The 23,881-nt window shown below is 34.0% G+C and overlaps 1 protein-coding gene and 1 pseudogene across 15 annotated transcripts in view; one reads left to right on the top strand and one right to left on the bottom strand.

The window, feature by feature from the left end:
- The window catches only part of QTMAN (queuosine-tRNA mannosyltransferase), a 336,381-nt gene that overhangs the window by 167,572 nt on the left and 144,928 nt on the right, over window positions 1–23,881 (bottom strand). For 14 of the 15 annotated variants that reach the window (XR_005651304.1, XR_005651303.1, XR_005651305.1 and 11 more), the window contains exons 3-4: window positions 7,805–7,972; window positions 4,222–4,395 (exon numbers count right to left, since the gene is read on the bottom strand). Coding sequence is in view for 12 of the 15 variants with exons in the window: in XM_039855625.1 (XP_039711559.1) it covers window positions 4,222–4,395; window positions 7,805–7,972 (342 nt within the window). In the remaining 3 variants the exon portion in view is untranslated. The remainder of the gene's footprint in view (window positions 1–4,221; window positions 4,396–7,804; window positions 7,973–23,881) is intronic. The other variant, XM_039855615.1, reaches the window with a different exon arrangement.
- Window positions 1,902–2,020, top strand: LOC120597306 (uncharacterized; annotated as a pseudogene).

Raw genomic sequence — 23,881 nt, forward strand, 5'->3', positions numbered from 1 at the left:
TGTGAGAGAGAGAGACAGACAGACAGACAGACATATCATATCAGGACTTGAATCCTAAGTTTTTATGACTATCGGAAAGAACATATGAAACTTTTCTGAGTTAATAGAATGCAAATTTTACAATTAAATGTATCCTTTAATTGTAAAATTTAAGGATACATTTTAGTCAACACTTTATTTAATCTCACTCCTCTAAATTCATAACTAACCATTTCCTTAAAATGCTCTTTTGTTCCACTAGATAATTCTCTCATTGTTGACCTCCTGATTCTTTTATCTTTTCTTCTCATTTCAAACTTGGGTTCTTCCTCTACTAATGCCTTATGTATCAAGAGTGCCAAAGGCCAGTCCAAATTTAAAGGTCCAGGTAATTATAAGAAACCAGCAACAAGCCTGAGAAACAACAAGCTACATGTCCTAGAAGCCAACTGAAGAATATGTCATAGTGTGTCAAATGCCGCTGATATGGTAAGATGAGGACTGAGAAATGACTACAGGATGTACAAGCATGGAAGTCATCGGTAATCTTGACAAAAACAGTTTCAGTGAAGTAGCTGTAAGAGAGAATAGGAGGAAAGAAATTGGAAACAACAAGTATAAACGATTCTTTCGAGAAGTTTTGCTCTTAAGAAAAAGAAAGAAATGAGGCAGTGGCAGAAGGGAGAAGTGAAATCAAGAGAAAATTATTTTGAAGATATAAAACAACTAGCATTTTATTTGTATGTCCGAAAGAAAGGAAAACTAACCTTGCAGAACACAGAAGGAAAAACTGCTGAAACAATAGTCCTTAGGTACAGAAGAAGGATGGGCTCTGGCAAAGAAGTGGAGATAAGGAAGGCCTTACACTGAAGCAAGATCAATTCATCCACAGCAACAGGTGTGAAGACGGAGACGAGGCACCCAGAAGCACATAACTAGATAGATGTGGTGGTGGCAGAGTTTAAAAATTCTCATCTGATTGCTTCTCTTTTCTCAGCCATGATCCAAGAATGAAGATAGAAGATTTTGTATTCGAAGTTTAAAAAGAAAGGAAAATGCATGATTACTTATCTAGAAAAGGGGAAATGTGGTATGCTTGCCAGGCAAATCAAAGGTTCCATCTGAATTTAGGAGTCATGAATTTAGAGTAGACTAATAAGTATGGCTGAGTGTTTTCTCCTAATCAAATATGAAGGAAAAAGTGCAAAAGATTTGAGAGTATATGCAAGAGAGTAAGTATGATGATAGAATGTAGAAATTAAGCTGGGGAACGAAGGAAGAAAATTAGTGCAAGAGAAGAATGAAAGTAAGGAATTGGCTCAGTCTGTGGATGGCAGGTTCTGGTGAGGCCAAAAGACTGGAACAGGGTGTTAAAGTGAATAAATGAACCTCTTTATTTAGATTAGGCTGCTTCTTTTGCAGAGCTCTTCTCTATTTTCATGTGTTGATTAAGAGAGGACAGAGAAGAAGACAGTCCTTTATATATTCAGGTGGCAATAAACATGGAAGGTTATAAAACAATGGGGGCAGGGGTTTTAATAAGATGAGTTCACCTTTATTGGGGGTCTGTTTTGTGCCAGGCACTATGTTAGGCATTCAGCATGCATTAATTCCTTTAGTCAGTACATCATGCCAATGAAGTGATAAAGTAAATAAAATCATAACCATTAAAAAACCCTAAGCTCAAGGTCATTACACTTACATGGGTCACAGAGCTAGTAAGTGGTGGTCAAGACTCAAATGCATATGATGTTTAAGAGCTTTCCCATCTCAAAATGTTTAATATATATAATGAAATATTTTCAAATGAATATTCTTTCTCGCTACTATTGTTCTGGTCTTTGAGAATGAGGCAGCGAAGGGGTGAGGAGGACTGAATACCTGTGTGATAGACACGCTCTGAGTTTTAAAAGTTATCAACTTTACACGGCCATGCCACCCTGAACAAGCCCGATCCTGTCTGATCTTAGAAGCTAAGCAGGGTCGGGCCTGGTTAGTACTTGGATGGGAGACCACCTAGGAAGACCAGGTGCTGAGGCGCAAGAAATAAAAAATAAGGGATTGTAAACTGACAAGGTCCTTGTAATCTATGAGGTCAACCAAGGTTTGCCTCGCCTAAAATAAATAAAATAAATAAAAAATAAAAGTTATCAACTTTATAAGCCTCAAATATTTTGCTGAAATACGGCTTTTCCCTTCCCTAATAAGTATTCCATTATATTATGTTATATCATATTATGTTATATATTAGTATAGCACATTTTATTAATAATTTAACTGTATCTTCTGCTTTGTTTTCACTTAAATTCATTTTTGCCACGACCAAATAAGATTTGTTTAAGGGAGAAAAATATAACCATTCAAAAATTGCCTTTTTTTAAATCACCTTGGTTATTTTGTGTTTTTCAACATCTCAACAAAATAATACTCTTTTAAGACTGCAGGCATTAGAATGATTGTCATTCATGCAAATAATCACTTACTTTCACTGTATGAGTTTGGGTTGGATAAAGCAAATTACCATTTGAAAATAATTCAAATAACACTCTGGGCTAAGACCTTGCTTATGAATGTTATCTTGGCCACAATATTTCTTAACCTTCTTCCATTTAGCTAGATGTATTTATGGTAATACAGTCCAAATTAATAAGCTATTCAATTGCCACAGGTGTATTAAACATACTACGTTGTAGCCATATATCATATGGAAATTAATTTAAAACATTATTTTTTTGGAATTCTATAGCAGTAATAATTAAGATGTGCTATAACCACTTATTCACCTTGGAGATGTATATTTTCCCTATATATCATATGAAAAACTTAAAAGCGTGTCAAAAATAAGTTTATATTTTAAAAATGTGAACTAAAGTGTAGGCTGTGTTTGAGCTAATCATGGATCTAAAGTACAACTATATTTTCTCAAAAGTTGAAATCCCCTCATCATACATAAGAAAATTGTCTTCATATAAATGTATCTTATATATACATGTAACCTGAAAATCAATTATCTAGTTTTACTTAGCTGATAGTTCTCAAAACTGCAAATAAATCATTAAATGTTTCTGAGAAATGACCTATAGTGACAGTAAACAGAAAATTGAATCAAAATTTATAGAGTCTAAACTTTTTAATTCAGTCTGTGACAATAACCAGCAGCGTGAGTGTAAGCCAGTCTCTGCTTCTCTGGGCCTTTCTGAACTCTGTAAAGTGAGGAATGGGCAAGGTTGTCTCACTTAAATTTTATGACTCACTATTAGGCAGATCTTTCTTCAATGAAATATTTGAGTAAGATATTCAAATAAATCAGCATTAGAAGTGTAGATGAGGACAACTGTCCCCATAGCAAGATCTGGGTGAATTGAATAAGTCCAGAACACAGAAACTAACGGTGACCTCCTACACAGCACGTAGGGACATTAAATTGTTTCCTGCCTTCATTTCAAGGATGGGGAAGAAACAGTTGTCCCTGAACTTTTTTAAAGGACGTAGTTAGTTACAAAACAGCAGCATTCCCAGCTAGTATGAGTCCCACTGAAGTAAACTTACTATTCACAAGGGAGAAATATTCCTGGTGGCAGTAAAAACAATTTTGCCAGGTTTAATCAAAAGCAAAGAGGAATTCTAGAATGTTCCCTTTGAGCCACATCATCCATTTCTAATTCAGGGTGGGCCCAGCAACAAGGGTAATAAAAAATGTCCTCAGTAACTGAGAAAGAGAAATGGTAATTAAGTGTATTTTCGACCCAACATAGAAGACCTAACTCTTTATTAAGATAACATAAATAATAAAAAAAGGAAGAAGGAAACAAATAGAAAATAGCATGAGAAATGAAAGTACTCCAAACAGTGAAATTTATCACTGATTTACTTAGAACAGTTGCTAATGCGTATAAACCAACAAGCGTAAGCTGAATGCAAAAGTTGAGAAATATGCTTGACAATGACTTTTTTAACAAAGCAACAAATAAAATAAACAAAACAGTAAGTGTTAAAAGCCAAAACAGCTTGCTTTGGCAAACAAATAAATAAAAGAAAGGAAGAACTCAGTATCGGGAACCATTCAGTGGTAGGTTGGACAAATGATTATTTAAAATCTTTGCAAGTCACAGCATGATGAAATAGAACTTGATTCTCTAATTAACCATGCTTATGCTGAGAAATTAAAATTGGCAAGAAGAACATCTATAAATTTGGAGAATAATTTGACACAATATTGAAAATGGAGTCAAACACACTGACCTGCTCACATCAGGAAACTTGATGGGAAAGTAAATAACTTGACACTTGGGTCTGATGATGCTTTCCAGGTCCTTGGGTCTGTGATCAGGAATCAGCTTCATAAATTTTCCAATAGAAGTGAGAAATGACTCCATATTAAAAACTGAGTTGAATACCACCACGTCAGCCACCAGGCTGTAAAGGGAAAGGATAAGTACAAATGATAAACCCACATCATTCAGATATTTTTATAAGCCTAAAATCTTAATATTAATCAGATTATACACTGCATGTTGGCTTCGCAAAGAATGTTCCACTTCCATATTTATCAAAAATGCCTCTAATAAATAAATTAGTGTCATTAGCACTATACCATGGAAAGTTTGATTGCTGGCATCCAGGAGGAAAGGCAGGAGAAGAATTAAATGATTTAAGAGGATTCCATGAGGCTTCAAACCAAAATAGATTTTTACACAATGCCAGGAACTTTCTATATTATTATCGACAATAAGTATAGTAGCACCATTTTTGTGTGGCCCAATCAACCATGTTGGGTTTCTATGTCAGTGATGTATATTGTTTTATACCATGCTATTGAGAACAGAATGTATGACATACTTTCCACTACCTTCAAGGAGACTAATTCAGATAAAGCTGTATCATACTAGAGTATATCATCAAAATACGTGGGGCTATGCGGGAAGGATTATATGGGATGTTCACAAATAACTTATTTCACTATTATATTTCGAGTAGTCAGAGAAGTAGAAAAAACTGGTGAAAATGAATCCACAAATCCATATTACTAGGTCTTACTGACTGCATAAAGAAATGTATTTTAAAGAACTATAACACCATGGACCTTCAGAATTAAACAAAATAAATACAATATTAGCTATTGCTTTCAATGAAAAGAATTTATTCCTCTCCATAAATTTTTTTTTAAATAAAAATAATCTAAAACATGCAGTTATAAAGGCAATGTGAAAACAAAGTCTATGTGTCATAAGTACATCAGCAGTTTCAGAATTTCAAAAATATTGTTTTGGAAACGAATGATCACAAATAAGTGAGCTGGATAAAATCTGAATATGTAGTATGTTCCTTTTACGAGTCAAAAAACTAGTAAATCATTAGATTTTTTTAAACGGCCTTCTTTGCTCTAAGCAATGATTCAGTGTCTCAGTGTCAGTGGACCTCAATAAAATGCATACAAATGCTTTGATAAGAAGGTGTACAAGATCCAATAAAAAAAAGTTTTATTTCATCTTAAAAATGATAGATCAAGAAAACTGAAAAGAAGACAATGGTAAGTCCATAAAACTGCATAACACAAATGAATAAGCAGAGCTTACAGAATAAGAACACATACCATATCAAATCCTCAGTTTACTTTCATTCACATTTACTGAGACAGCCAAAGTTCCCAATATTAATACATAGTGGAATGAAAAATCAACAAAAGGAATACTGACCTGCCGCCCCTATGCCTTCTTCACAAAATTGCTTTTCCATACAAGTATTTTTTTTTAGTTGTGACCTAGTGCAAATTTGGGGGTAGGGGTGATTACAACATGGATAATACAAAGAATGTCACAGAAGTGCTGACACAACACCAAGCAATAAGGAAGCCAATATAATAATACACCAAAAGTTGAAGGATGTTTTACAGCTAGTCTGTTTTCACCATATGTCACATATTGTAATAGCGACCCACAGGTCATAATATGTAGTTATGACATGTGTTCATAAGTCAGAGGGTTAGCGAAATCTCTGTTTAAGGTGAGCGCTATGTCAGTCATCTCTAAAAGTCCTTAACTGCCACACGGTCACGAAAGAAATCTGACAGTGCCAACAAAAGCAGAAGTCAGCAAGAAAACTAAAGAAACATGTAAGAAAGCAGGAGCCCTACTTTTCAAAGAGAATCTGAACAGGACTGCTTTCTGACACTCTTATTTTTCCTCTGGACAACTGTGGAGCATTTTTTTCTCATTAACAAGCCAACCAATGATCAAATCCACTTCTTTTTCTGTAAGCTTGTCTATCAGTTTACCCTCTGGAGAAGAGCAATGCTGAAAAATCATGTACGAATTTTAATAGCCTCATTCCCTATAACAAAAACAATCAGTTTATGAAAGAGAGAGATGAGGGGCAGTAAGCTAATATTTTTTTACATATCTTCCCTCATAGGGCATGCAACCCAACTATTTACAGTTTTAAAAACCCAGTCTATATATACTGAATTAAAGACCCAAGATGGTTTACAGAAATATTCTTTTTCATGCATTTCCTCCCTAATATGAGTGAGTGTAACTTCCATTAACTTTAAAGCCACCCACAAAGGGAAAAATAGGCTTAATTTTTTTCCCCCAGTTATTTCTCAAGGGTAATAAACACACACTATCTGAGGAAAAGAATGATGCTAATTCAAGAAATCAAAAGAATACTACAAATGTTTTCCATATTGATAAAGCACAAAATGATTTTATTTTTGTTTTTAAAACATATTTCCCTTCTCTGTTTCGATATAAAATAGAGTATTTTAATTTTATTATGAAATTTTAAAACGGTTGCTTTTTTTATGAGACGTTTGACGTGAAGCAGTTCCACTCTATTTTGATAGCACTGCTACTTCACAATTGAAGCAGCTTGTAAAAATTATTGCAAGAAAACATTTACAAAATGCTCAAAACACAGAAGTATTACCACATAGCTGCTTTTCTATGTCAACTAAACGATGGAATATACTTGCAAGAGTTGAGAGTCTGTTTAAACGCATCATTAATTCCAACTGCTAATAACTATTTCAAAAAGGTGAGTAAAAAGTACCCAGTCACAACCAAACTGACACCATTTGATTGCTGCAGTATGTGAATAGTATCCAACAGCAAAGCCGTTTCAGAGTTGTTATTAACTTCTTTCATTAACTAAGCTTCAGAAGATACACTTTGTTGAAGTAACAACAGAGAAGGACCATCACCTTTAAAATGTCATGGTATTTTAAAGCTGTGAGATTTCAGAAGACTCAATGAGGGGAAAAAAAGAAAAAAAAAAAAAAAAAAAAACCTACAACTACCTAGAGATTCATTTTCCATAGTTTTCTATTACAGACAACAAAAAAAGGACAAAAACCCCTTTTCCATTATGCCCTATTTTTTGTTTATTCCTCTGAAAATTTCTATTTTGATTTTAGCTGGATACATTAAAAGTGGTTGCCAAATAAGAGCTGACTAAACTGCCCTTTTCTAAAAGTATGCCTTAAACAATGCATGATGGAATCAAGGGGTGAAGAAGGTCCCTGTCAACCCTTGAATGTTGTAGAAAAAAGATAATTAGTTCAACGTATAATTAGATTGTTATATAATATATATGTGTGTGTGTGTGTATATATATATATATATATTTACAAAAGCATTAGCTGTGATCATATATATATGCTGCAGAGAAACAAGTAATTACTACTATGGAAGGTATGTTCAAACATTTGCACCTACTTTAAGGTGTTTTTAAGTAAATGTACAGGAGATCTCCGGATTTAAAAGCTAACCATCTATAAAGAAAAAGGTGGCAAAGGACTAAATATAATGATACACTCTATACCTACCATGAGAGAATTTGGTTGTATCCATATTGGAAATCCCTTTCCTGACATTTCTTGACAGGATATACCAATTGGTTCTCGTGGAAATACAGAATCTTTTTCAATTTCCCAAGGTCAGGCCGAAGGGCAGCCAGTTCAGTCAGGTTAAGCACAGAGCTTGCAAAGAGGATCCTAGGAAATAAGGAAATTAGGTTTACTGTCCTGAGGATGCTTGAAGGGGTCATCCTTTGCTCTTCTCTACTCTTTCCTTATCCTATCCCCAGAAAAACATATCCTCGACAGGGACACATCAATAGTTAAGACTTAATACCATGTAGTAGCATTCTAAGTTTTGATCTCTTAAAAAGCAGCTGCTAAGAACTATAAAAACCACGAATCTCATTGGTCTGCTCAGCTCAGTTACTGAGAAATGCAAAAAAAAAAAAAAGCTGGATAGATTTTATTGAGAGGCAAGAAAAGCTCTATCTGAAGGACAAATGGAACAAAGATAAGGCTGACTAGGGAATACTTTGCTTGCCAGTTTCATTACACTTTATTTCTTTATGCAAGCAACTACTGAAATTCAATATACAAGCAGGAATGGCACATGTTCATGTTATGACATAAACCCTTTTGATTTATGCAATAGACTTATCTAGTGTGGTCTTTTTCTCTTGGCATGTTTTCTCACTGTCCCTCCCCCACCCTTTTTAACTATTCTGCAATATTTCTGTGTTGGTTTTTTTTTGTGTGTTTTCTTCTCCGCTACAGGACTGCTAATGGTACCAGCGTACAAACTGCAAAACTCCTTATATAAAACATAAATATTTAAAAAAAGAAAAAGAAAAAAAAAGAAGAAAGTAAGATTCCTTTTCTTTGGGGAGGGGAATGAACAAAACTGAAAGTTTACCTATCCATGTTTATAAATAAAACAGTGTCTACTGACTCACTCATTCCACAAACATTTATTAAATGCCTACTATGTGCCAGGGTCTAACCAGGAAGAACAAAAAAGATGAACAAGACAGTCCACTAGGATAAATGCTGTCTGTAATGATGACATATACAAAATATTAAAGGAACAACCAGAAAGGAGTAATAACTGTCTGAGACAACCTAGAAATGTTTCACTAATGAGGTGCCTACCACATTCGGACACAAAAGAGGGAGAAATTACAGTTCCTGTGCAGCTGAGTACATTTAGATGGCACGATTTGATGGAATGCCACCTTTATAACATATTGTAGCATCATTTGACCCTTACAGCTTTAATTCTCATTCTAAAAAATGAGGTTCAAGAAGGTTAAACATTTTTTTCTAGAATCACACAAGCAGGGACTCCTACTCCTGGCCTTCTAAGCCCGAAGTGCTTTCCATTACACCGGGAACATGAATTGGTTGTGAACCACTTCCACTGCAAATGCATTTTTCTGTATTTAATAAATACAAAATATCATCCTTGTTATTACCATGATTACAACTACTATAAATTCTCCCTTGCTGACAAGCCAAATGGCTAACTTCAGGTGTTTATATGATCTGCAGCACTAGCCTTTCACATAAGAAGAATGATTACATAATAGGTGCATACATCATAAATAGGAATTCAAGTGTCTTCTTCATGGGCAAAAAAAAAAAGGCACATATGACCAAAAACCAGTGATCTCTCTTTTAAATTCACATTGCTGTATTGTCATGGCTTATTGCTTTACAGTAAAAACTTCTTACCAAGGAGATGCATTTATTTTTTTTAATCATCTATTTGTACTCAAGTAAAGTAAACAGAAAAATTATGGTCATAAAATGCCTTATTTTTACCAAAAATATTCTTACCACCACCACCAAGTATAACCCTTTCTAGTATTTAGATTAAAAATTCTAAAATATGAAAATATTTGTCTATCTACAAATCTTATCCTTAGAAGAGAGAAAAACAAAATATTAAGCTGTCAATTGATATTTTCCTTAAAAGAAAATGGATGGCAACTTGTAGGTCTACTTATTGGGTAATTCGTCCCTCTCTCCTTCTAATCCCACCCCCAACATACATATTATTGTAAATAATGACTCATTCTTAATCATTAAGACCTGAGCAAGCTCAACATTTTTCACACACGAGGCAGAAAAATTCATTAAATGGAGCCATCATTTTACTTATTAATTACAAAGAAAAAATGGTACCATTATCGTAGAAAAATTTGATAGACATGAACTTAACCAAGTGATCAAATTTAGTATGATCAATAATGGGACAAAGTGATATCATGTATTTCCCAATGTGATACACTGAGAAAGATACAAATCACCATTGTAGTATTCCCACCAAAAATGTTTGATCTGAATTTAGTCATGAAGAAACAATCAGATATATATCCTGCAAAACAACTGGGCTTCATCTCCAAGGAGGTCAGAGTCAGGAAAAAAAAAAAAATTAGCTTAAAAGAAAATAAAGAGATTCCAAAACAAAATGTCATACTGGTTACTAGATGGGGGAAAAAAAAATAGCTATAAAGGACATTATAAGGATAGAGAAACTTCGAATATGGATTGAATATAAGATTGCAAATTTTTATCAATCTTAAATTTAAGTGTAATAATTTTATTGGGTTTACATAGGAGAATATCTTTATTCTTAGGAGACACATGTTAAATTATGTATGTGTGAAGTTTCACGATGTCTGCAACTAATTCTTAAATGGTTTGGTCAAAAGGCTACTTAGTAATAACAATAAATATTCATTTGTATATACTTATATAGAGAAATTTTGTAAATGTGCAAAACATTAACAATTGATTAAGTAAATGGTATATTATAATTCATTAATCTTGTCTTGCAAATCTTTAAGTTATACATTATAAAACTACAATTTTGTGGGAATATGGCAGTAAGGAGAAAACTATGCTATGGAACTACGTTCCATAAACAATAAATCCCATCATACATGTACTTCTATTCATAATCCAATTGTTAATTTCCTACGTGAGAATTATCCTCAGGGTGGACCATCTGTAGCAAATGTTTAATCAAGGCTGGCCCTCCACTCTAATCTTACCACACACCTCCTCTCCTTATCCCACCTACCAGCTGATCCATAATCAAGGAATCCAAATCTAAAGGTGAGCTTTCCAAATAAAACCTCCCCAACGAAAGAATGCAATATATTCAGAAGTGAAATGGCAATAATTGTCATAAAATTAAACATTTTTTGAATGCCCACACCAACACTTACTTCAGTTTGTTCAATCATTAACAGGAAATTCATTGTATCTTTATTACTAATCTTGAAATAGTCCTCATACTTCTAAACTGTGGAAACTATCTCTATCATTAGCAAAACATTTTTGTTTTTTCACTTGTAAAATGGTAGTTAAATTGGACAATAAACAACTCCTCAAATATTTAGCTCAATGACACCCCAAAATAAATAAAGAATATGCCAACGAAAGGAATGCAGATCTGATTTATTGGCAATTTTTACTTTGCTTCTTTCCATCAATTGAAAAAGAAAGTTTATAATAAAAGAATGAATGACATCATTCAATCAGCAGCTAATCCCTTGGCTCCCAAAGTTCATCTTGCCTCAGGTGTTATTTAAGCAATAAATCTTAACAAGGTGAGCTTTATCATCTTACCCTGTGTGTCTGGCAGGAAAGGGCACAAGGTAATAGCAAAAACCACTAGGAACAAGATAATTCCTGACAGCTGCTGCTTGAGCACAAGTTAAATTGAACAGTTTATCTCAGCATGAAGATGTTATAAGGTTTTATGTTTAATATTTTTAAATTAACATAAAACCCAGAGAAAGCAGTTGGGCAATCTTTCACAAACATGACATACTACAATCACTGTATAAGCTGGATTAGTACTTATTACTATGCTACTACAGAATTAAGCTGTTTTTAGACCACCAAAGAGTTTTAAATTGCAACTTTTGTCTCTGTAAGAGAAACCTATATTTAAAATGTCTGCTAAATTCAAATTAACGACTACATAGTTAACTTAACATCTCACCAAAAGTATACGTAAGCTGCTATTATAATCGTCTAACCAAAACGGCTCTGTGCTGCAAGCACATTAACACCTTTCTATGTATTCGGGATTGTATCCACACATACGCTTCAATTGTTTTCAATGCACATTATATCTACAATCTGAGTCATATCTGCTCAAAAAATACAAACAATTCAAGATTAGAAATCTTAGTCTTTTCTTGCTCAGTTTGAATAAACCAGTTGCTTGCCTTTTACCCTATTCTCTTAATATGTAAAAAGAGATGCTGAAATACACTTAAGCTCTGTAGAAGTGCAGCCATTATTATCAAGATGCACACTTTTATATCTCAAATGGTATGGAAAGGCAGTGCAATGAGAAACAGGACACGTATTCAGTATTCCAACCACCACCACGTACAATCTAATTCTCCTTCATGGACTAGGTTATCTCACTCTTGCCCTATGATATCTTTTCAGTAGTAGCCCCCCTACCCACCCACCACCAACCATTTACCACAAATCAGGGATATCGGACACAATTTGACACGGATATCAGTTTGAGTTGTTATTCATACTTAAATAATGCCTTGCAGGGTTTTAGTAGGCCTTGGACAAAGGAGTAAATTCCATTCTTCCAGCTGGATCACTTTGCTCAATACCTAAATGCCTTGTCTAGATTCACATTCCTCAGCCTCATTACCAAAGTCTTTGCTCTTTTATTGCCTATCTTGAGTTTCTGTTCCTTGATACCTACTCTCCAGAATTCTAGATCCCGTACTTTCTGTGACACAGTATTTTCGACAATGATGGAAATGTCCTATGTCTGTACTGTCCAATATAGTAGTGACTAGCTACATAAGGCTATCAAGCACTTGAAATGTAGTTAGTGCAACTGAGGAACTAAAATTTAAATTTAATTCAATTTGATCAATTTAAGTGTAAATTAAATAACCATTCAGTAATGGCTACTGTGTGGGAAAGCACAGCTCTGGATGGACCAGCTCTCTTTATTTAACTCAACACACTACCCATGGTAACCTGAATGCATTTCCTCAATTAATTGATTTTCTTGTACAGATCCTTGACCTGCTTCTGATAATTTAATTTCTCCTGACTAGCTAGCTATATTTTACCTATTGGGCTCTCCAATTCTGGAATGGCACTATTTTCTTTTTCCTTCTGATAATCAGATAATCCATGTTCATTATAGAAATTTTTTAAGTACAAAAAATATAAATTAAGGGAATACCACCCACAACCACCCCAAAAAAGAAAAAGTCACTATTTGCAATCCAGTGATCATTTAGCCAGTATACTTATTTGCAAGGCTAAATAATGGATATAAAATGTAAAACAAAGTAGCTGAGGCAAGAAGAAAATTGACAAGTTGAGGAACTGAATAAAGACCAAGGAGGCTGGAGCAATTAGTTCAATGAGAAAGTGGCCAGAGAAGAGGTTAAGGAAATCAACGCGCCTGTGTAAGACATAAAATAATTTTGGATTTTATGGTAATGACAATGGGCAGAGACTGAAGGATTTTAAGTAGGGAAAATACAAAATTATACATGTATCTTGAGTGTATTTACTTTTATTCTGTTTGTAATATGTATACATTATTGTAGTTTTATTTTTTGCCTTTAACACAACACTTAACATGTTGTTTTACTATGTTAAAAATTATTTCTAAAACATGACTTTTAATAGATTTAATAATATGATGTGCCATAATATCCCCAACTAGGGCATGCTTTTTATATTCATCTATCTATAAAGCTTTCAATTTTTAATTGTATAATCTCTTGTATTTCTATTACATTTGTTTACGTATTTCATGAGATTTTTTATTACTTTTTAATATCAGAAAACTTTATCATAAGGAAAACAGACTGTAAGGAATCATTTTGGATGAAGGGAGAACGGAAAGGAGAAAAGAAATGATGGTGACTTCGACTAAGAGATAGGGCTGGAGGTGACGAGAAGCGGCCTGACTGGGTTTGCTGACAGCACTGTCAGGGTTTGCTGATGAATTAGATATGAGAAGTGAAAAAGAAGAGTGCTATCTTTTCCTTCACTTTATCACTTCCAAAGTGTATTGATAGTGTTGCAATATAACAGGAGCTCAATTATACATACAGGCATAAATGAAAATTACTGCCAAACGTTTCAAAAGTCTTCGGCTTAAGTATATATTTTTTAAATTTATAAAACCTGTGTAGAAAGATAACTGAGTTCTAATATTCATTAATCATTGATATACAAAATTAATTCTAAGGCAATATGCTTTAGTTGTCAGCTACTTCATCTTAATTAGAACATTTTTAGTGCGTATTTAAATGCTATGGATTTTCAAAAAACTTCAAGAACAATGCACAACAAAATGTTTCCATTGGCTAAAACAATTAAAAACACAAGATGAAAGTCTCATCTAAAAGAAAAGGAAATGTGGCCATTTAATTTCCTAAGGTTCCTGTGATGGGTAATTTACGCTGTTTAAATAGAGTATCCAGGTTCCCAAAAGCTGTCCCACAGTGTAGCATCAATTAATCAGGCAGTTTTGCTTTTCTCCACCAGGTAATGTTTCCTTTCAGGGCTTATCATGATGGCCAGGAGAGCACTGTGCAAAGAACACTTGTCCAGAAGGCATGGAATCGAGGTCTACAGGTAGGACCTGCCACTGAGCAATCTCTTCAACTGGTTTCTTAACATCTGTCTACTCTGCAGTCATCAGCACTCTGACTGCTTTATGGATTCTTAAGAAGACAAATTACATAATACCCAATGAGCTTTTTTAATAAAGGTGTCACTTAAACTCAGATGTCTCAAATTACTCCAGCATCCTCTCAAGTCTTTTAATTCTTGGTATCTGGCATAATGGCTAATCCATAAAAGACATTCAATAATAATGTTTGTAACAACAAAGAATGAAACAGAAAGAAAGGCTAGGCCTAAGTATTGGGAAAAAAAAATCCATAAATAAATTGAAATTTGTACTGTGTACACATTTTTGACGTATTTTGGGACTAGGATTTATTATAAAGATTATTCTTATAAAACACAAGGTAATATGAACCACTTAGAGCATTTCTGAATTCACTTTAGATATTCTATCAATAAGTTGACAAATCTCTTGACAAACTAAGAAGTACAAAATATCATTCCTATTGTAAAAGACCTGACAATATAATTGATAAAACAAGCCAAAAATACAGGAAACATTAAATAACAATAAAAAAGATAACTATCTGCACTGTTCTGCACAAGAAATGTCACAAAGTAAGGCAAGCCTGATTGAGAATGAGGGGAGAAGCACTAAGCACTATCAGTTTAGAGGAAGAAATAAAAATTAAGAGCAGAGGAAAACCAGGAAACCTCAAGTTTATTGAGAGTGGGAGGGGAAGCCCAGGTCCTGAAGTCTTGGTTATGGAAGGATCAGTGCTATTTAAATAAGGAGGGGCAGTGAGCTCAAGTTTAGGGTTTGAAAAAATGATAAGTAATTAGATAAGACTAGAAAGGTGGTCTTCCATCATACCTAGAGGTGCCCGAATGCAAGGTAAGAAGTTTGTTAGATTTTTACTTTACTCATTGGCAATATGAGGATCCATCATACATTTATTATTATACTAGCAATTGCTTTATTTCTTATTATCTTTAATTAACTAAATTGTGAATGCTCATTTGCTAAGAAAAATGATAGTAAAATGAGATAAGGAATTAAAAAAATACCACTATCACTACCATTTTCAAAATAAGGGAGGTTGGTCTCTACTTATCCAAATACAGATAAAACTATTTAATTTAGAACCATGGCTCTCCATCGTTAATTTGTGATAATGAAATCCTTAAATAGACATAATATTCAAATGTGATAATAATCTAAAGGAAGAGAGGGAATTGTGTACTGTGCAAGGTTTTTTACATATATTATCTCATTTAATCATCACCCTTAGAGACGTGTCTTATTATCCACATCTTACCAATTAAGAAATTAAAGCACAAGAGTTTGGTTAAATGCTAAGACAACAGCAATTACTTAGGCAGAGATGAGTTTCAAATCCAAGTTGATATGGTCCCAAAGCTTCTACTTTTTCAGTTATTCCACACTGATTTTGAATCATCAAGATAAGAATGTGATTCAATGTTTCCTATTAACTTTACTTCTTACTATAGTCTGTAGTTGAGAAATAAAAGAATATATATGGTATAAAGAAGAATTGTACGAACCTGAATAGTTTTATTTCATCCCTTCATTCGTCACATACTTACTGAGTGATTACACTGTTAAACAAATTGTGGAAAGGTAATGACCATCAAGGAAGAAGCTCCGGAAGAGATATAATTGAGGGAGCATCCTAAATAACATGAAGGAGTCAGCCTACTGAAATAACAAGGAGGTCAGGGAAATGGGATAGAGAGAAGTGGCTGACATAAAGTGAGCAAAAAATTGAGCAATGAAGGAAACAGAAATGTCTGACTTGGTTGCTGGGAGTGAGAGGGTAAGCATGACTCAAAAGTTTCTAGCTTATGTAATCAGATGGTGGTGACATTCCTTAACACAAGAGGGGAAAACAAATCAGGAGTTGGAGAAGAAGAAAAAGAAAGAGACAGTTTTCACAAATGCTAAATATAAATGGAGTACTAGTAGGTAACTAAAGATAATAGACAACAGACTAATGAAAGAAATCGTATTAGAGATTTTATTTAACTGAAGGTCCTGGTCGGCAAATGTGTCAGTTAGAAATGTGGGTTCTGGTTTGTTATAGATTTTTACATAGCTGTTCTACATGTTTCTCCAATATTTCGTATGTTATCTTGTTTTCTCCCATTAAAGTATATTCCTTAATGAGATAATTTAGATCTGCTGTTCTTTTCTTTAGTATCCTATAGTTTCCTTAACATGGCATCTCCCACACTGGATTTAAGTTTTCTTAGGGCAGGTCCTATATCTTCCTTGTGCACTACCCTATTCCAGGTGCTCAATAAATGTTTTCAAATAAGTGAATGGGTGAATGAATGAATAAGTCAGTTATTTATTCCCTCAATGAAGCTGAGAAAATAAAATTGGTTGATTATCTGTTTATAGTGACGTGTTCAATATATTTACTTTTACTATCAAAATGCAAGTTGGACAGCATCTCATGCCTCCCAAAGAATGCACTTACCTTCCTACCTGAGTACCCAACAGTCTAGGGAATGTCATTTGATACCATTTTTGATCAAGCCCATTACTTTTTCCTTATGGTCCCTAATAATATGTCAATCTACAATCCTAACATATCAAGTACTTAAGATATGATCCCCCCAAAAAAGGAACTCCAGGGGAGAGGTAGGTGTCAACCTGGTACAAAGATCAGGAATGTACAATGTCATAATAATAATTTCTGTCATCTTCAGGGATTCATGATCGTCAGCCTTGAAGAAGTCAGTCAATTAATATGCAAAGCACATCTAACTTGCTGAGTGTGCTGGGAACACTTCACATGGTGTTTTATCTCCATAAACTAATATAATTAGTATGTGAAATATTTATAATTCGCCTCATGATTAATCTATCATAGAAGACTACTCCTTAACAGCAGCATATCATTTTATATTGGAATGTTCTTTGCCCTTTAGTTCATGCCATTCATAAGTCCCTGGAGTTCATTTCTAAATATTATAAAATTGGAAGACCAGAGACCCAAGATAATGGATATGTCTTATCATCACTCCAACACAATCCTATCAACGCTGTCTAAGGTTATGTACATTTAAGGACACGTTGACCAGTTCAAGACAGAAGACTATTACTCAAATAGATACAGAAAGCTAAGTTCAGGCATAAGCCTGAGAAACAAATCACAGGCAAGCATAGAGTGGCTTTTAGATATTATCATCATGTATATTATGACACAGGAATAGTTAAAATAATCATAATAACAACAATCATAATATCATCCTGCCTGGTATATATCAACTAAAGTATTCCTGACAACCATGGAAAGGTATTTTGTACCCCAATAGTGAATAAGCTAACAAGGAAAACTATGGTAACTTGCTATTTTTACTGAGTCACATCTACTGCTAAAATTAACAAGCACAAATAAAATGCCTCCTAAATAGTCTGTCTTTCTATAATAGCTCTTAAAATCTAAAATTTTGGGTACTTATGAGTATTTGTTCTAAATTTGCTTCCCAGAATCCTGTACTTTACTGAGTTGTTCTATCATTTGATTTGTGACATTTTGTTATGCTTCTCATAGAGATTATTCCTGTGTTTTGATTATTTCTTCTATGTTTGTTTTGGCAAGTCCAAGACAGTTCTTTGAAATTTTCCCTGAGTTTGATGCTTAATATGCCATTTGGAGAAATACCTTCCTCTAAATAATTTATTTAGTATCTCCAGTGTATTGCTATTTTACACATCACTTTAATTCTATCACTAGATAATTAATTACATAAGTCAAAACTAGTAGAATATACAAGATACAGTAGGCACTCAAAAAGAGTTTGGGAAAATGAAATATTAATGTAGTACATCTACAATGAAAAAGAATTTGAAGGTATAAGTCCCAGGACTGTATGCTTTGGTCTTCTTTACTTTTATTTTACAGATGAAAATTTTTATAAACATGGATTTGTTAATCCTGTGTTTCTTTATCATCAAGCCAACAATGTAAAAATTATAACATTTTGTTTTTTCATTCTATATCACAGAGGGTAAAACATGCAAAAGCTAGTTTTTCAAAGATCAAAACTTTCTATTTTAATAAAGTAAAATGAAAAATTTTAAATCTACATGGTTGTTTTATAAATAAAAAACAGTAGCTTTTTTTTAAAAAAATATGGTTCTCTTGATCACAATTTAAAGAACTGCCCCTCTCTCTTTTTTTCCCTTAAAGTAATATATACATAAGTACAGGAGAAAAACAGATGAAAAGTAAAAACTGCCATTTAAATAATATTTTTGAGATTACCTAAAAAGGAGGTATGAAAGTCATTAAATACAATCTACATGACAGAGTAACTTTCAGTCTCACCATGCTACACTATATGTGAGACTCATCAAATATTAGAGCTATAAAGAACTTAAAATTTCCTAGGCCACACTTTCTTACCAAGTGACTAGGGAGCACAAAATGAAGTCACCTGGCCTGGGTTAGTCATTTAGAGGCAAAGCTGGGACCGCTACAGAGTCAGCTACAGAAAGGAAGTCACAGGTGTTGCTTGGGAGCCTGCTTCCTAATTCCAATAGTGGGAGCAGTTTCGAGTCAGACATTGGGATGAAAATATTCTCAATTTACACAGGGGAAAAGCCCACTCACTGAGGGGAGGAAAAAACACAGAAAACTTTCTTTGACCGTGTTTTGCCCTTTCCACAAAATACAGACAGAAGTACTCAAATGTGGGTATAAATATGCACTAGAGACTTGCTATAGCTATCTGAGTCTCAATTTTCTTTGAATTTTCCATTGCCGATATCTGAGGGTCACATGCCATAGGTCACATAAAAACCATCCAGAGCTTCTCTTTGCCATGTAAGAGATTTATACCTAAGGCACAGCATGGAAGCATCCTGCTGAGTCAGTCCTTTCCTTTCTTCCCTTTCCCCTACTTGTACATAATAGTGGTCTGAGAATGTTCAGAAATACACAGAATGCCATGAGAGAAGCAAGCAGGGAACCTCAATTTGGCTCAGGAAAGCCAGAAAGGCTTTAAAGGGGTAAAATATTTGAGATGGACATTAAAAAATGAAGAGAATTTCCATTTCAGTGTGTGTTAAGCATAGGGATTAGAAAAGGGGAAGATTATGAGTTTCTATTAATACGGCAGAGGAAAAGCAAATGCCCAGGACTATAAATATCCACATTTATATCTATATCTATATCTATATCTATATCTATATCTATATCTATATCTATATCTATATCTATATATACATATATAGTAGATAAGGAATATATATAGTAGATATATATAGTAGATAAAAGATAAAAAGATAAGCTAAGCTAGACTTGACAACCTGCTCTTCATCTTTGCATTTTGGCAATTAAGATATAAACAAAGGGCTGAAGTTATATGAGAGTTAAGATTTAATATTTTAAATAACTTTAACTTTGTTTTAATCCCCGTATCACATACACTGTTAATGTTACTCATAGTTAGAGTGATGCCGACTGATTGCAAATGAATATCATGTTAACTCGCTCCCTTACTAAGTTCCCAAAGTTAAATAGATTCAGACGGGACATTCTACTAACTTTTTGCAATAACTCCTTGTCTTGAAAAACACTTTCAAAGAAATGTTAGTATTTTCACCACTCCATAGGAATCAGTAACAAGGCGAGATTCTCCTAAGAATATTCCAACAGTCCTTGAAAAACTAAGACTGTCACAAAACCTGAGCATCTGGCAACTCTGCCACCATGAAGTATCCATATGGAAGAGACCAAAATGTGTCAAAGTACCCAAAACGATTTTGGATAGTGTAGAAGATAGAATAAATAATTCAGTATCGTCAACACTTTCAACAGCAGGTAGTGGATATGCTACCTGCTTCTATAATGTGCCAGAATGTAACATAAGTGTGTGAGGCTGTGTGTGTATGTGAGAAAGAAAGGCAGAGAGAATATGAGTATACATGAGGCTAAAAACTATTTTTATATAGAAATATTCCTTAGGTATTTCTCTTTGTAGGGACATCTCTGTAAGTATAGGTTTACAGATATACAAAGAAAAAAATGGAGTTGATGAAAACTTATTTTTAAGATAAATATAGCAACAAATATATTACTTCAAAGTCAATGGAAAAAACTGCATTAACTTAACATTATGGTTGCGATTGTATACGCAAAAAAAAGTCAGAAAATCCAAAATTATGGTTCCCTCAGCAACCATAACTGTGTCCTCATGCATATATGAGTATTTTGCATTACTGTAATGATGATACATTTCAGCCTTAATATCAGTTTATGCAATGTGACTGAATTAGGATTCTTTTGGGAACTATAACTTTGAATTTCTGGACTTTTGTGAATGTAAAATCTTAACCATAAAATTACATTAATATAGGGTGGGGTTTTTGCATTTTATTTTCTGGCATTTAAAAAAACAATAAAGAATGAATGGCTGACAACATTAAAGTGGTAAAAGACTGGTTGATTTGTAATAATACAAAAAAGGATTTGATATCAAGTCTAATCCGTTAAAATAGGGATATACGAACTACAAAAAAAATTAAATGCCCCTCCGAAGATTTTTTTTGAAGCAACCCTTAATCAAAGATAAGAACAGGCAAGGTATCCTAGGAGCGAGTCAATTTACTTTTTCTATAAAATGTTTCTGATTAGAAGGTACTTTCATTCAACTGCATTTCAACATGAATATAAATACCAATGCCTGAAAAAAATTCTCTCACTACATATTCCTGTATCTTATCAAGAAAAAAAAATATTAAAAGGTCCCCCCTATATTTTTGAGAGCAAAGCTAGTAAGGAGCCACTCTTCTTTCTTGCATGTGTAGAATGGCAGGACACAACCTATAAGATGAAACTGTATTACTGTCACCAACTTCTTTTTGATCATGGGGCTGAAGCCGACTCAAAATGTGGTTCACAAAGAAACAGATACACAATGACCAAGTTAAGCTTAAGAAGGAGGTAACTCTTTTACTTCACTACTTAGGTATTATCCACCCATGGAGAAGCCAGGAGATAAAGAACAGTGACATTGTAGGTTCACAGTCAAATCTGTTTGGGGAAAAATTACAAATTCTTTCATGCAGATGACATTTTCCACAGGCCTCACAGGGTCAGTAGTTTTTCAACAGGTGAACACATTCCAGAGAGAAGAGTGGAAAGATCCAGAAGTAAAAGTGGTCAACATCCTTCTGGAGAACAAAGAGTTAGGCTGAAAGATAGGAGGCTAAAGAATGAGTTGCAAAAGAAAAAGCTGCAAATGTATATTAAATATGTATTGTAAAGGACCTTAAAGTCAAGGCTGACAAATCTTAACTGTACTGTAGAGGCAGTGGCGGGGACACTTATATTTCATGAACATGGAGGCTATACTTTTTAGGAGAGAAACAAAAAGCGAAAATAATAAGCAAACGAACAACCAACCAAAACCCAGAACAGAAGACAAAATAGAATAGTGAAGACAGAAGACCAGGGAACCAGGTATGAGATTATTATACTAATCCAGACAAGTTTCCATGAAGATCTGAAGAAATATGATAAGAAAGGATTAAAATGTACTTTTAAGATTTTAAGATATAGTGACTATTGGAAAGGTGTGCCATTAATACAAATATAAAATCGAGGGTGATGTCTGATGTAAGGAAAAGGAATGATCGAGCACCGTTTAGTAAATCTTAAGTTAAAGGTAGTGAGTTCCATACAAATGAGCATTTCCTCCTAAAAACAAGTTAGAAATATGGTCCTGAAGATGTTGATTACAGCAATAATAACAATACTATTCTTTCTATCTGTGTGATTTACAAACTTGTACCTCTATCTCCTTTTATCCGTATAGGGTTGGGAAGGTAATAGCACCATCAGTGGTATAATCAAGAAATCTGAGGCTCATCAAGGATGACCTCACACAGGTATAAAATGGCAAAGCCAGGCTGGAGACATAGATTTTGTAATCTTTGCTATAGAAGTTATCTTGAAATTATAGATAAGATCATCAAAAATGTAGAGATAAAAGATAAGTGAGTTGTATGCAGAACTATAGAGAAACCTAAACTTGAAGAGCAGCGATCATTCAAATAGCCCAACAGATGACTAGGATACCTAATAAAGTGTTACAAGGCCTGACATTCAACAGGTGCTTAATAAACCTCTTTAACATCAACAGATAAAGAGGAGACAGCAGTAAATAGAGTCTTTGTATCTGTGGTAGAAGGATGGAGTAGTTCTCAAACTTTTTTAAAACAACCAGTTTTCTCAAAGGAATTCATACACAAAACTCTGATATGTGAAATATATAAAAACGCTCGCAAGCAAAGGAGGAGTACCTAGATGGTCTGGGAACTTCGCCCAACTTGAACTCTTTTCCCTTCCTTTCACAACCCTTTCTTTGCACACATATAGCTACCACTAAGACAAACACATACAATCTAGACAAAATACCAGAAATCCTCTAAGTTAGTGACAAGGATGATGTGATTTGGGACATGTGAGTACAATATGGAAGAACTATGGGGAACACTTGGTCTCAACAGATCAAACTGAAATCAAGTACCAGCCCGTCTAAATTGATTCTTAACTAGACTCTCCATATCCATGTTCTTCCACTAGCTGGGATCCTTCATTACTTCTTTCATGGATTTCTCCAGGGCCAATAACTTACTTCGATTATGACCCACATCATTAAATTACTTGTACATCCTAACTGTATACCATGGGAATGGCACATTTAATTGAGTAGACTGCCTGCGGCTATCTTGTTCCAGTCACCTGCTGGAGAACCTCCCCACTTGTTGCATTTTATAAGTTATTAGCCATGCCACAGAATTCCACATATAAATCAGAGAGAATAAGGAATGGCATAATGTCAGGAGGTTGAAATTAAAGAAATGAATGCCCAAATTTGATTTCTTAGAGAAAAGAAGTTGTATATGCTAATCATGTTACTGATATGGCCAATTACGTGTATGACAAAGAGGGAAAGGATCTGAATGTCCCCAGAGTTGAAAAAAATGAAAGAATTATCGAGCTCTTTTTAATAGCAGACTTGCGATGTTGTTCCATTTTTATATAAATTGTAAATGAAAAATTCAGTCCAATCAAATAGTAAAAACAGTAATCATTATAAAAAACATCCAGCCCAACCAAGTAGTAAAAACAGTAATCATTATAAGATTTTATTATGGCAGTACCTTTGTACAAATATGAAGTGATATATAAAGGAAATCACGGGCTGATTCTTGGATAATTTATTCAAGGAGTAAGTTATGAAAATTTGTCAATAAGTAGAATAAATGAGGCAACTCAACAACAGCTCACCATAGATTCTATTTATGCAACTCCAATTTTAATTTAGTCTGTATTGATGGACTCTTTTATTTCATGTGTTATAGTCATGTTAAATCTAGACACAACATTCACTGCATCTAGAGCCTCCGCA

This window comes from Pteropus medius, unplaced genomic scaffold (genome assembly GCF_902729225.1).
Source record: "Pteropus medius unplaced genomic scaffold, Ma_sr-lr_union100, whole genome shotgun sequence".
Lineage (NCBI taxonomy): Eukaryota > Metazoa > Chordata > Mammalia > Chiroptera > Pteropodidae > Pteropus > Pteropus medius.